The 13,195-nt window shown below is 48.5% G+C and overlaps 3 protein-coding genes across 7 annotated transcripts in view; 2 read left to right on the top strand and 1 right to left on the bottom strand.

Annotated features, from left to right (window-relative positions):
- Positions 1-157: 157 nt before the first annotated feature.
- Positions 158-3,799, bottom strand: Slc35a4 (solute carrier family 35 member A4). Of its 3 annotated transcripts, XM_031365403.1 has the most exons (4): positions 3,655-3,799; positions 2,635-2,733; positions 1,690-1,927; positions 1,397-1,584 (listed from the first exon to the last, which is right to left on the bottom strand). In XM_031365403.1, the coding sequence occupies exons 1-3, from the start codon at positions 3,667-3,669 to the stop codon at positions 1,730-1,732; spliced, it is 312 nt and encodes a 103-aa protein (XP_031221263.1). In that variant the 5' UTR covers positions 3,670-3,799; the 3' UTR covers positions 1,397-1,584; positions 1,690-1,729. The 3 variants fall into 3 exon arrangements, with proteins under 3 accessions (XP_031221261.1, XP_031221262.1, XP_031221263.1); XM_031365401.1 differs by having other exon boundaries at positions 158-1,927; positions 3,655-3,797; XM_031365402.1 differs by lacking the exons at positions 2,635-2,733; positions 3,655-3,799 and having other exon boundaries at positions 158-1,584; positions 1,690-1,784.
- A 102-nt stretch (positions 3,800-3,901) lies between these two features.
- On the top strand, positions 3,902-10,937 carry Apbb3 (amyloid beta precursor protein binding family B member 3). 3 transcript variants are annotated; one of them, XM_031365398.1, is made up of 13 exons: positions 3,902-4,250; positions 4,541-4,704; positions 4,786-4,862; positions 5,753-5,813; positions 6,002-6,148; positions 6,270-6,397; positions 6,636-6,641; positions 6,784-6,898; positions 7,006-7,090; positions 7,514-7,597; positions 7,868-7,983; positions 8,123-8,314; positions 10,416-10,937. In XM_031365398.1, exons 1-13 carry the CDS (start codon positions 4,202-4,204, stop codon positions 10,650-10,652), a joined length of 1,461 nt encoding a protein of 486 aa, XP_031221258.1. In that variant the 5' UTR covers positions 3,902-4,201; the 3' UTR covers positions 10,653-10,937. The 3 variants fall into 3 exon arrangements, with proteins under 3 accessions (XP_031221258.1, XP_031221260.1, XP_031221259.1); XM_031365400.1 differs by having other exon boundaries at positions 3,934-4,250; positions 8,240-8,314; XM_031365399.1 differs by lacking the exon at positions 6,636-6,641 and having other exon boundaries at positions 3,934-4,250.
- A 131-nt stretch (positions 10,938-11,068) lies between these two features.
- Sra1 (steroid receptor RNA activator 1) overlaps positions 11,069-13,195 on the top strand; it is a 4,464-nt gene continuing 2,337 nt past the window's right edge. The window contains exons 1-3 of the mRNA XM_031366371.1: positions 11,069-11,656; positions 11,775-11,900; positions 13,091-13,190. Coding sequence (XP_031222231.1) covers positions 11,632-11,656; positions 11,775-11,900; positions 13,091-13,190 — 251 coding nt within the window. The 5' untranslated portion in view covers positions 11,069-11,631. The remainder of the gene's footprint in view (positions 11,657-11,774; positions 11,901-13,090; positions 13,191-13,195) is intronic.

Raw genomic sequence — 13,195 nt, 5'->3', positions numbered from 1 at the left:
AAAAAAAAAAAAAAAAAAAAAGAAGAAGAAGACTGACGAGTCACTTGAAGCAGCCATGTACATGCAGGACAAGGCAGGGTTCTTCAAGGACAGGCCGCCCAGGCCTGGGTTTGGGGCTCCCACCTCTTGAGTATGAAGGAATACAGGAGTGCAGTTAGGTGTTCCTTAACCAAGCTCACTCTTTATGCCTCCTAGAGGTAACTCTCCCACCTGAACATGCAGAGGCTAACCTGGACACCTTAGCCTTCCTTTCAAGGCACTTGTTACAGGGCTGCTGGGGATTGCAGGGGGGATGGGAGGTGACTCTGGTGGTTGCATCCAATTTACACAGTCACAAGTGAGTGGAGGTGGTCAAGGACCTAGGGGCTACCATAGTACAAACATACAGCCAGACCAATGAGCACTGCGGCCAGGAAGAAGATGGCTGTGAGCTGCAGCTGTAGCAGCACTGCTGACAGCACAGCATTGACCACGAGTGAGCAGGACACGATGAAGAGGCGCGTGATGCTGCTGCCATGCTTCATGACGGCTGACATGAGCAGCCCATTGACAGCCTGGTTCAGCACCACAAGCACTGCCCATCCAGAGAAACCCTCCAGGAAGCCTGGACCTGGGCCACTGCCAGCATACAGTCCAAGGTTCAGGATCACCCCAAAAGTGTAGAGGAAGAGGTTCTGAAGAGCCAAGGGCAACCGCTGCCGCTTCATGATCAGCTCTGTGTACACGGAGGACAAGCCGGAGATGAGGCAGTATAGGAGGAGGAGCAGAAGTCCCAGCGGAGTGATATGCAAGGGCATGGGACGGGCTCCGGCTGCTGATGGGGGCCCAGGAAGGTTGTTCACAGGTTCCTGAAAGCCACCTGATGCATAGCAGGCTCCTGCAGCCATCAGCAGCAGCAGTGCCAACCCCTGCCGTGCAGAGAGACGATGTCCAAGGCAGAGGCAGTACAGCAGAGCTGTGCTTCCAATCTTGAGATTGCTCAGCACCTGATAGGTGCTGGGGTCCATGTAGCGCTGCAGATAAATCACCAGGTTGTTGTTGGCGCCATAGAGCAGGGCTGACAGTGCAAAGGGTGCAGCCTGGCGCCAGGGTGGCTTGCCCTGGGGCCATGTCTGCCAGCCTACCAGGAGGGAGAAGGCGCACAACAGGAGCTTGGTCAGCTCAGTGAGTAACACAGCTGAGGAGGGCCGGAAGGGCACTCGGCCATCCACATGGCACAGTGCTAAGAATGGCGCGTGGGCACCATACATGGCAGTGGACAGGAACAGCAACAGGGTCCAGCGAGCCTGTCTCGGGCGAGCTAGGCCTGGCACACCCCCATCTTCTACACTCATGGCCCACACCAGACCCTGGGGTGGCTTGGGTAGCTAGCAAGGGAAAGAAGGGCTGGGACACATTTGTAGGAAACTGAGTATGGAACTGTGGTACGTCACCAGAGAGAATACTGAGGATCAGAGACAGCGGCACGTTCCAGTTAGGTCTTGAAGAGGGGGCTCATGAACCCGTAGTTCTGGGGTCAGTCCCATGGAACTAGGGAGGGAAGGAGTCTAGGTGGGTGCAGGCCGACAAAGCACTGTCCACTCTCTGCAGGAAGAAAGGCAAGGATGAGAGAGGCAGAATGGGCGGAGTTAGCACACGAGCAATAGCGGGGGAAGCCAGATAGAGTGTCTGCGATCGGAAGGCCTCTACCTGCAGGCCCAGCACGCTCATCGTGCTTTCCCCAAAGGCTCTAGTCGGGCCCCTTTCGTAGTGACCTAAAGTAGTTCTTCAGAGTCTTCTCCACGTTGGGCACAGCGTATGCCTGAGCCGCATAGATGCCAGTGCAAGTGCCCACTGCGAAGCCCAATACTGCCGATGCCCTCAGTTTGGCCACCACGTATCCTGCCAGGAATCCCTTGAAGAATGGGGAGGACAAGAGTGAACCATCCTGCAGGGAAAAAAAAAAAAAAAAAAAAACAAGAAGGAAATCAGGTGTGCTCTCCTTTTCCCTGCCTAGGGGCTGAGCTGGGCTTAGAGCATTCGGCCGCCTGCTCCTCACTGCCGACAGCTGTGTTCTTTTCTCCAGAGATTATCTAAAAATTCTGGAGCTTGCAAAAAAGAACGTAGGAGTCCCAACCCCATAATAGGTTCAGAGGACTCTAACCAGAACTCCACTCAGCCAGCCAGAATGCCAAAGGAACCTGAGCCCCTCCGTTTCTCCTGCTTCACTTCCTAGTGTTGTGGTCTCTGATAACTACGAACTAACCATCTGACTCCAGCTTTACCACCTAGGCTCTATCTATGTGGTACCTGGAATGTTCACACACACACCCCCTTCATCTACTTAAAACCCATGTAAGATCTCAGCTCAGGTACTATTCCCCTCTTCCCACTTTCTGGTTTGGCGACAAGGTCTCCTGTATGGAGCACTGGCCTTGTGTATAGGTTGGCCTACGGCTTTCTAGGTAGGCCAGCCTGGCCTTCAACCTGTGTGGACCACAATAACCAGCTCAAATGCTATTTTCTCAGGGAGACTTGGCTTGGGCCCTCAATGTCCACTGCAAAAATTAAAAAAAAAAAAAGAAAGAAAAAAAAGAAAAAGAAAAAGAAAAAAAAATCTCTTTTCAACATTTCCAAGAGCAATTGGACCCTTACCTGACCTACACCACTGTTGACTTCATCTTCCACACGCTGCTGTAGGCGCTCCAGCTGGTTCTTGAGAAATGTCAGGTCCTTAAGCTTGGGCAGAGAATCCTAGGACAAGGGAGAGGCTGGCTCCAGCAGACTTGACCCAGTCCCATGCCCTGCTCAATTTTATCAGAGGCTAGGAACTAGGTGAGCTGTGGGAGGGATGACGGGAAGAACCAAATAAATCTCTTCCTACAAAACCTTCCTGAGACGGCAGTGATATAGGAAGACAGACATTGAAAAAAAAGCATGTGCGTGGGGAACAGGGAGGTGAAAGGTGGAATGTGCACCAGGAATTTATAATGACTGTTACAGAATCATATAGCAAGTAGAGGAACTTCCACTTTAGCTTTATGCAGGAATCACTATGACTAAAGCACAAGCTTGCTGAAAATGCTCATTGGTCTTCTTTCTCTGCTGTGTTCCAGTAGCTGAGAAACTGGCAGGGTATTAGGAAATCTATGGGCGACAATGGGCTTCCAGACCAACTATGGATAATGGACTGAAGCAGTTCCATGTACAATTCGAGGCTAACCTGATATACGCTTAGGCCATTCCGAACTGAACATGATACAAGGCTATGTGAGAGAATAACTGCCAGCAAGAGTATGACTAAAAGAACACGGTATGACTAAAAGTCTGGTAGCATGTGTGTATGAAATTCAACGAGTGAGCAAGGCGTGTTTGAATGAGGGTGGTGGTAAGAGTGGACTGGAAACGCTGTATTTGTAAGGCAGACTTCAGGGGCTAGAGAATGGACCCGAGAGAGGAATTTTACAGAGTGAATATATTTGAATATGTTCTCATAGTAAGGTACCGTGTCCATCCCCAGAAGGGTAACCCTTCACCTAATGCCCCCTACTGTTGAGGCAGTTGACACAGGAACTCAGAAAAAAAAAGAGTTATCTCTGAGTCTCTGTTCAAAACTGAAATGGTTAAGGAACGTGAATACCACGCCGAATGAAGCAGCCCTCGCTTTCAACTCACCTTGTCATCCGCCATCTTCCCCCGCCGAACTTGTTGCGCACGCGCAGCCCCGCCTCCTCATGTCAAAGGCTACTTCCAATTTTAGAGGCACTTCCGGGGCATTTCGGGGGTTGGGGAGGGGAAGGCGGGGCGTTTTGGGTGAAGGCTGTGGCAGATAAGGCCCTTGTAGTGCTCCTGTCTAGTCTTGTGCTGAGTGCGCGCATGGGTAAAGGTCGGGGCGTGATGATCTCATGCTCCACGCGATGATCTCATTCGCGCCCTGGTGCGCAGTGTGCACTATCTCCTCGCCGGTCTTCCGCCGTCCGAGGGACGGAGCGGTGTGGAGCTCGTAGTGTCAAACGTACAGAAACACGCGAGGACTCGGGAAACCAGGCGCGCAAGCAGCTCAGGCCCGCCTCTGCCCTCCCCCAAGGCCATCCCTATCCCGCCCAGCGTTTGTTTGCGCGGTGCCAGTTGGCCCGGCGGTCTCCGGCGCAGAGAGGCTGGGCTTGTGGCCCCTGCAGCTCCGGAGGTCGCCTTGGGCTGAGAGCGCAGGCCGGCAGAGACTATGCTGGGCAAGGATTATATGCTGGCCATCATTCTGGTCAACTGCGATGGTGTGCACTGAGGGTCCGGTTTGGGGGCACCAAAAGCCGAGGGGAGATAAGGGATGAAGGAAGGCTACCCGAGATTCAAACACGGGGGGAGGGGGTACTGGGGTGGGGTGGCTCTCGGGGATGAGAACCAGGCGATAATTGAACTTTGATCTTTGCATGTGCTATCTCTAAGATGGGAATTGATACCTACTTAGGGCTGTCTCCTATGGGATGGAGCGAGGGTTATGACAGAAGTGTTGGAAGCTCACGAATAACATGTGCCCTTGCTTTTTAACCCCTTGTTCCTGTAGATGACTTGTGGGGGGACCAAAATCTGGAAGGGGAAACAGGCCTACCCCCTGGCTGGAGAAAGATCCGTGATGCTGCAGGAACTTATTACTGGCATGTACCCAGCGGTAGCACTCAGTGGCAGCGCCCAACCTGGGAGCTAGCAGGTGCAGAGGACCCAGGAAGGGTAGGTAGAACAAGAGGAGGGAGCCTGAGCTTATGAGTGGACCTAGGCCTGCTGCTGTACTGACTAATCTCTACTCCATAGGGAACAGAGGGCATTTGGGAACTACGACCCCCCAAGGGGAGATCTTTCTCCAGCTTGGACAGTTCACTGAACCGGAGGTAACAGGGGTGGTCCCGGCCCAATGAAATCCTTGAGGTTATTGTAGCACTCAAAGGAATGCAGCTGGATCCCCAAATTGTTTTTTTTTTTTTTTTTACTTTTTCTGAGACAGGGTCTCAGGTCAGTGTCACTGTATATGAATGCCCTAACTGGCCTGGAACTCACTGTGTATACTGGGCTGCCCTGGAACTCATAGAGATGATCCCATGCCTGTCTCCACAGTTTGCTTTTAAGCTGTGCTCCTGGGGACTCTTGTCTGTTTGGGGGCTCTGTTTGTACTTGGCTTTGTCTCATATTCTTTTTTGTTTGTTTGTTTGTTTGTTTTTCGAGACAGGGTTTCTCTGTGTAGCCCTGGCTGTCCTGGAACTCACTCTATAGACCAGGCTGGCCTCGAACTCAGAAATCCACCTGCCTCTGCCTCCCAAGTGCTGGGATTAAGGGCGTGTGCCACCACCACCCGGCTTGTCTCATATTCTTGACTTTGAGTATTCTGAATTTTGTCTGTTGCAAGTTCTTATTAGATCTGTGTTCTGTATTCTCTGTCCTGACCTAATAGATCCCATCCATTGGCTTAATTTCTTTTGGGGTTCCTATTCTATGTTGTAGGCTATCTTCTGGTTTGAAGATTTTTGTCCACATTTTTAGTTCATATCCATGTTTGTCTTTTAGTTTATGTCTGTGTCCTGAATTGCTTCAAATTTTAAACACTCATTGTTGATTTACTATATTCCGTGCCCTATTTTTTTCTGGGTTTGCATTTGTGGGGCTATATTTTGGGTCTTGTCCCAAATATATTTTGGTCTGTGCTCAGTCAGGTAGGCTAGGTTTCACCATTGCCTCTAATGTAGGAATCCTAATCCTTTTACTGTCTCTAATCTCTCTGTTCCAGTAACTCTCTGACATGGTATAGTGAAGATTCCTATGTCCGGAGCCTGGAGCCAGGAGCTAAGGTAGTGATTGGACATAGTAACCAGTTAAGACATTGGAAGATCTCAAGAGAAAGATTAGGGGTAGAATAGTAAAGAGTGGGGCTGGCTAAGTGTAAAGAGTAGGACTGCCTGAGTTTATATGTGTGGATCCTGTATGATCCACCACTCCACTCGACATCCTCGTCACTTCTTTTTCCCTATCTTGTCAGTGCTTTGCAGTCCGGTCTCTGGGCTGGGTAGAGGTCCCTGAGGAGGACCTGGCACCAGGGAAGAGCAGTATTGCTGTCAATAACTGTATCCAGCAGCTGGCCCAGACCCGAAACCGGAGCCAGCCTCACGATGGTGCCTGGGGTGAGGTGAGCTGTCTGATTGATTTCCCCAGGGGGTCAGCCTATGCCTCAGCAGAGGTCGGTTTTTCCTGAATTGCTTGTTTGCCACATTAGCCACCTTTATCTGTCAACTCCCTGTCCTTGGCAGGGCCAGAACATGCTGATGATCCTGAAAAAAGATGCCATGAGCCTGCTGAATCCCCTGGACCACAGTCTGATCCATTGTCAGCCTCTGGTTCACATCCGTGTATGGGGTGTGGGCAGCTCCAAGGGCCGGTGAGGACTTCTGCATTCCCCCAAGCGAGAGTTGCTTCCCCCTTCCCCCTTGCAGGCTGTGATCCCCACTGATGCTGAACCCTTGGACACAGATCCTCTGATGTGGACCCAGCACGGCCTTCCCTGCCTGGTTCATCCCTGGTTGGGGTGGGTGGGCCCAGCTCAGCAGGGACAGATAGGGGAGAGTCTGAGAGACTGAGCTGACTTTCTCCTGTGCTCCCACATGCTTCTGGAACAGTGACAGGTATGCGATAACTAGGTCCTCTTAAGCCCTACCCCTGACTTCCCCATTCCAACTGTGCCATATCTTAACCCTAACTTTAGAAGCCTCTTACAGGCACTTGGAAGCCCCTGCCCCTAACTAGCTTCATCTCTGCTCCCGCCAGGGACTTTGCTTTTGTTGCGGGTGACAAAGACAGCTGTATGCTCAAATGTCATGTGTTTCGCTGTGATGTGCCCGCAAAAGCCATAGCAAGTGCTCTACAGGGGCTCTGTGCACAGGTGAAGGCCAGTGGTGGGCAGGGAATGTGGAGTTGGGATAGGGTGAGCTTGGCCCCTTACCCTGATGTCTCTCCTGTGTACCTCATGCTGCCTGCTTTGTATTTTAGATCTTGTCAGAGAGGGTGGGAGTCAGTGGAGAAGCTGCTTGCTGTTCCCCAGATCCTATTTCCCCTGAAGACTTACCAAGGCAAGGTATGAGGAAGGGCATGCTGCACTGCAACATCGGGATGCTTTTGTGAAAGATGGAGGTGCTAAGGGCACTGGGGTTCATGGTTATTTAGCTCCTCCCAGGAGAGTCCAGACCCAAGGACCCAAAACAGTGAATTGGAGGTGCATCTATAGGTTTTTCCTGTACTAGCAACAGTTCTAGCTCAAGTCCTAGCATATTCATTAGTGTGGGGAAGCTGGGAATGGTAAGGCATACCTGTAATCCCAGCACTAAGGCAGAAATAGAAAGACCGTCATACACTTAAGGTCAGTCTGTTCTTCATAGAAAGTTTCAGGCCAGTTCCAGGTTACATAGTGAAACCCTGTCTTCAAACTACACAAAGGAAGAGTTGGGAAAGGGGTAATTGAGTTTCTATACTAGCTTAGTGTGTGATGTGTATATTTCAGTGGAGTTGCTGGATGCAGTGAGCCAGGCTGCTCAGAAGTATGAGGCACTGTACATGGGGATCCTACCAGTCACCAAAGCTATGGGTGAGGACTGAGGGGGCCGGATGGATGTGGGTATGTTAGGAAAGGGGAAATGGGTGAAGTAAGGTCTATGCTGTAGCTAATCTTGAGAGTTCTTGCATGGCCTCCTTATATAGCCTGAAATATATCCCTTCTTCCAACTCAGAATTCCAAGCTCAGCTCCATCTATTCTCTTCCCATCTTTTTGAATCCTAAATTAATGAAAGAGTCCTAGAAACTCCCAGGAGACCCTTTCTATCCAAGCCAGACAACACAGTAGGGATGTCTCCTCAGGTATGAACGTGCTGAATGAGGCCATTGGTACCCTCGCTGCCCGGGGAGACCGGAAAACCTGGGTCCCTGCTATACTCAGTGTGTCTGACTCTCTGATGACTGCACATCCTATTCAGGTACCACTAACGGGTGAAGTTCAGGGCCTTGGAGGGTGAACAGGCATGTTGAGGTAGGGGGGGTGTGTCTTTACTTGGTTCTGGAAGTTTGGGGTCTGGCCATTGTTTAGTTTATAGTGATGAGGCTTTATGTGGGCAGGCAGAGGCTGGTGCAGAGGAAGAGCCACTGTGGCAGTGCCCTGTTCGCCTTGTAACCTTTATTGGTGTTGGCCGTGATCCACATACCTTTGGCCTCATCGCTGATCTTGGTTGTCAGAGCTTCCAGTGTGCAGCTTTCTGGTGCCAGCCTCATGCTGGGGGACTCTCTGAAGCTGTGCAAGCTGCCTGCATGGTGAGTTAGGGATGGAATGGGCATGGGAGAGGTTTTTACCTGTGGTCACTCTGTACCATGCAATGGGCTCAAGATGGGCAGCTCTTCTTAAACCAAACCCAGTGATCCCAGGGCCAAATCTGGTTCACAAATATATCTGGCTTTTTAATGCTGTTTTTGCTAAGTTTTGTGTTGGTTACTACTATTTGAAGTCTAGGGCATTCCACATAATAATTGCTATTTCTGCTTATCTTAAAGCGTGGGGAATGCTAATACAAGGTACACACACACATGCACACACTTATGGACACATATAATACATAACACATTTCAGCATTTGGATGAAGTTGTGCTGTATAGAGTGGGCCCCATTTTACTGATTCAACATACTTCTTGATGTATGTGGCCATTAAAATGTAGGATGCAGGCTGGAGAGATGGCTCAGTGGTTAAGCACTGTCTGCTCTTCCAGAGGTCCTGAGTTTAATTCCGAGCAACCACATGATAGCTCAGAACCATCTATAATGGGACCTGATGCCTTCTTCTGGCATACATATGTGCATGCAGATAGAGCACTCATACATTAAATAAGTAAATCTTTTTTAAAAGAATGTAGGATGCTTAAACTACACTATTTAGTTCACTTAATTCAATTCACTTATTAATTCAACAAATGAGTGTCTGTAGGGTCCAACTACTATAATTAATCCTGAGAATTCATCTGTATAGAAGGTCCGCACAGCCTTTGCCATTGCAGAATACTCGAGTAGAACATAAACACATCAGAAAGAAGATACATACCATGTGACAATGGAGATGGTTCCTCAAGAGGCAGAAAGGCTACCAGTAGGGGAGAAAAAGGCAACCAAAGAAGTATGCCAGGGGAAGAGACATGGGCAGGTATACCAGATAGCCTCAGGAGCGGATGCGAAAGAGTGTTAGTGGACTAGAGTGCCAAGGGAAGAGACATAAGGCAGGTATACCAGAGAACCTCAGGGGTGGATGTGAGAGAGGTGTTAGTGAACTAGAGTGCCTCAAAGAACATGGTATGCCTGGCCTGCAAGAGGATAGATGAGAACAAAAAGAATGGCAGAAGCCAGGTCATGAGAACCATAAAGATTAGCCTGGAGCACTAAGGACCCTTTAAGGGTTTTAAGTAGGGCAGTAAAGTGAGATTTGTGGATTTTACCTACTTGAGCGACTGCAGATAAACAAGAGGAAGTTGAGGGGGGCTAAGTAGAATCTGCTCTGAATAATTTAAATAAGAGTTTGATTGAGATAGTTATTTTGGGAATGGGTTGAGTTTGTAGATTTTTTCCTCACCAGAGAATCTGTTTTGCAGAGACTGGAGGAGAATCTCTTAGTGGTAGGTATAGTTAAGAGTGCATGTTTTGACCAGGCACTAGTAGTGAATGAATTCCAGCATTCACAAGGCAGGTGGGTCTCTGCAATTTTGAGGCCAGCTTTGTCTATAGATTGAGTTCTAGGACAGCCAGGCTGCACAGAGAAACTCTGTCTCAAAAAAAGAAAACAACAACAAAAAGAGTGCAAATTTTGCAGCTGGACAGACTTAGGTGTCAATGTCAGTTCTAATGTTTTCTATTTGTGAGACCTTAGACCAGTGTTTCTTAGCCTAATGCTGTGGTCCTTTAATATACTTCCTCATGTTGTGGTGACCCCCAGACATAAAATTATCTTGTTCCTACTTTATAACTTTAATTTTGCTACTGTTATGAATTGTAATGTAAATATCTGATATGTGACCCCTGTGGGAGGTTTCAATCCACAGGTTGAGAACCACACTGCCTTAGACAAATCATTTATTAATCTCAGGACTGTGGTTATCTTCATTTGCAAAATGAGTTTAGCAACACTTCATAAATAACTGGGTTAAATTAAATTATCATACAAAGCACTTAACACAGTGTCTAGCTTTCCTTAAGTGCTCACTAAATGTCAAGCTTTATTTTTTGTTGCTGAGAGGCACCTGGTAATGCTAAAGATACTGGAGACATGACTGTGGCATTGTGTCAGACAGGATTCTTGGCCAGTTACCTGCCCTATGGAAGCTTTTAGGTGTGCAGGGGCAGAAAGCTGGATGTTCATCTTCCCATTCTTCCTAGGTTCAGTACCAGAAGTGTCTAGTGGCCTCAGCAGCTCGGGGTAAGGCCTGGGGTGCTCAGGCTCGTGCTCGCCTGCGGCTCAAGCGGACCAGCTCCATGGACTCCCCAGGCAGCCCCCTTCCTCCCCCTCTACTCAAAGGAGGGGTTGGGGGTGCTGGAGCAGCTCCTCGAAAGCGGGGTGTCTTCTCATTTCTTGATGCCTTCAGGCTAAAACCTTCTCTTCTCCATATGTCCTAAATTGATCTTAGAGGGCTGGGGAAAGAGGCTCTATACTCTTCCAGTCCCTAGGGTTCTGGAGCCTCACACCTTCCTGCCCATCCCCGATCCTTGCCTACTCTGTATTTATTACCAAGTTCATTGTTTATATGGATGACTGAGAGGCCCTGCACTATAACTTAGGCCCGTGGCACCCCTTTCCTTGGGTCCTTTTGCTCCTTGCCCCTGTCCAGCCCTGGACAATTGGCTCTACCTCAGCAACTTTATAGCAGAATCAGTGCAAATAAAAATCCCTCAGTGACCTCACTAGTTATGAGTATATTGACCTGGGCTAAGATTGGGGGCCATCCGCCTGTGTGAGGTGGGTATGTATGCTTGGTGTTGGTGACTGCCAGTAGTCATTATTAGGGCATGGTTCATAATGGAAATCTGACTCATTCATTCATCAAACAATTTCTAAGAGCTTTTCTATATCAGATATTAAAGTAGGCCTACTTGTAAGGGGTTCCTTCTGAGACTTTCAGAGGAGAAACAACCAAATCAGAGAAGACAGAAGATACCATGGAGTCTAACCAGGAGTTAACAGAGGGTTGTTGGAGCTCAGATGACACTTGTCCAAGGCATGTCAGAAGACTTCTGAAGAGTTAACGTATCTAAGTACTGAAGATGAGCTCTTGTTAGCAAGCCTAGAGAAAATGAATGAATGTAAAGATTGTGCAGGGCAGTCTACTAATATGTGACCTTCCAGAGGTGGACGTATGTGGTTAGAGCAGGAACTTAGGGTGTTTGAATTTGCTTCTGAGAACAAACTAGGAGACATTAGAAAAAACTACCTATTTGGTATCCCGTGATAAGGTCCCCAGATTAGTCAGTTGTCCTTTAAAGAACTGGTGCTGGGCTCTCTAGGCAGCTCCTCCTGTACCACCAGGCAGCTTGAGTGAGTGAGCGAGCTACCGCCCCGGAAATGACGTGATGCCCCGCTGGCGGTGCGGAAGTGGAGATGGCGGAGCTGTACGTGAAGCCCGGTGAGCACGGCCGGCGGGCTGGTGGTACTCGCCCTCTCCCGTACCCTCAACCCCAGTGTATCCTCTGTTGGTCTCTTGGGTTCCTGGTCTCGTTTCACACACTTCCTCGCCTTCGCAGGCAACAAGGAGCGCGGCTGGAACGACCCGCCACAATTCTCCTACGGGCTGCAGACTCAGACTGGTGGACCCAAACGCACTCCACTGACTAAGAGGATCGCGGCCCCACAAGATGGATCCCCTAGAGGTGGGTGAGGGCTGTGGGCAGAATCCTGTACAAAAAAGAATAGATGGTGTGTGGGGTAAGCCTGTCCCATCGACCTGTTTTCCTCAAGGACTCTGTAAGAAGGGCTGGGAATCCAAGGCTCAGCGAAGGCGCTTTTTGAGCCCGATCTTTTTAGCAAACGGTATGTTGGATAAAAAGGACTCCATACTTTTTTTTTTAAAAGATTTATTTTATTATATTTAGGTACACTGTAGCTGTACTTCAGATACCCTAGAAGAGGGCATCTGACCTCATTACAGATGGTTGTGAGCCTTCATGTGGTTGCTGGGATTTGAACTCAGGACCTTCGGAAGAGCAGTCAGTGCTCTTAACCACTGAGCCATCTCTCCAGCCCCCATACTCTCATTTAGACGGTTTTCAATTTTTCTTGCCTAGATCTCTTCCCAGGATCCTATAGTCTTAGTGTTATAAACATCTTAGATTTTGCTATTTACTCGTTTGTTTAATCGGTGTTTACTGAACACCTGTCAGGAAGCTGTCAAGAGCCAGGAACTGTTTGAATGCTACTAAAAAACGGTGAACAAACTAACAGTATTTTTGATCCCACGCTATCAAGATAAAATGACACGTGAAATATTGGCCTAGTTCAGAGACTTTAGAGTGCTCCAAAATATATGCATATATTTTCCTAAATGGAGGGTTGGAAGGTGGTGGTATGCTTTATTTGATTTGGTTTGGTCCTCTCCCAAAGGAGAGGGTGTGGGTAGAGAGGCCTAAAGATGAACCTAAGACAGCCTTAGGGATCTCTAGCACCTAAAGAATGCATAGAGAATACTGGTTAGAATTAAATCTTAAATCAATAGTAAAGACTAAATAAGGTAGAGATAAGAGAGATTTAACATTTCTGTAATTAATTTTCAGAAGTAGTTGGATCTCTCTTGAGTCTGAGTTGAGCTTGATCTAAAAAACATTAAACTCAAGTTTCAGGACAGCCAAGGCTATGTAGAGCAGTTCTTTAAAAGAAGGAAGAGAAAATAGAATATGAAGGGGTTTTTGATAGCAAATACTTTAGAGCCTATTTGTACGTTCATAGCATGATGATAATTTGTATTTGAGTCAATTCTATGAACAAAGTTAAGTGAAATGAGAAGATAGGAATAAAATGAGAATTGCAGAGGACTAAGCCTTGTTGCTTGATGCAAACATTTCAGCCCCAGAAACTTCTGGACCACCTCCAGTGGATCATCTACCTCCTTCAAGTAAGGCTTCCAGACCTCCACCCATGGGGAGCTCTCCTGCTACTGGTGTGGAGCCTC

This window comes from Mastomys coucha, unplaced genomic scaffold (genome assembly GCF_008632895.1).
Source record: "Mastomys coucha isolate ucsf_1 unplaced genomic scaffold, UCSF_Mcou_1 pScaffold13, whole genome shotgun sequence".
NCBI classification, from domain to species: Eukaryota; Metazoa; Chordata; class Mammalia; order Rodentia; family Muridae; genus Mastomys; species Mastomys coucha.
The sequence above is the reverse complement of the archived record's forward strand: the minus strand, read 5'-3'. Positions and strand labels throughout refer to the sequence as shown.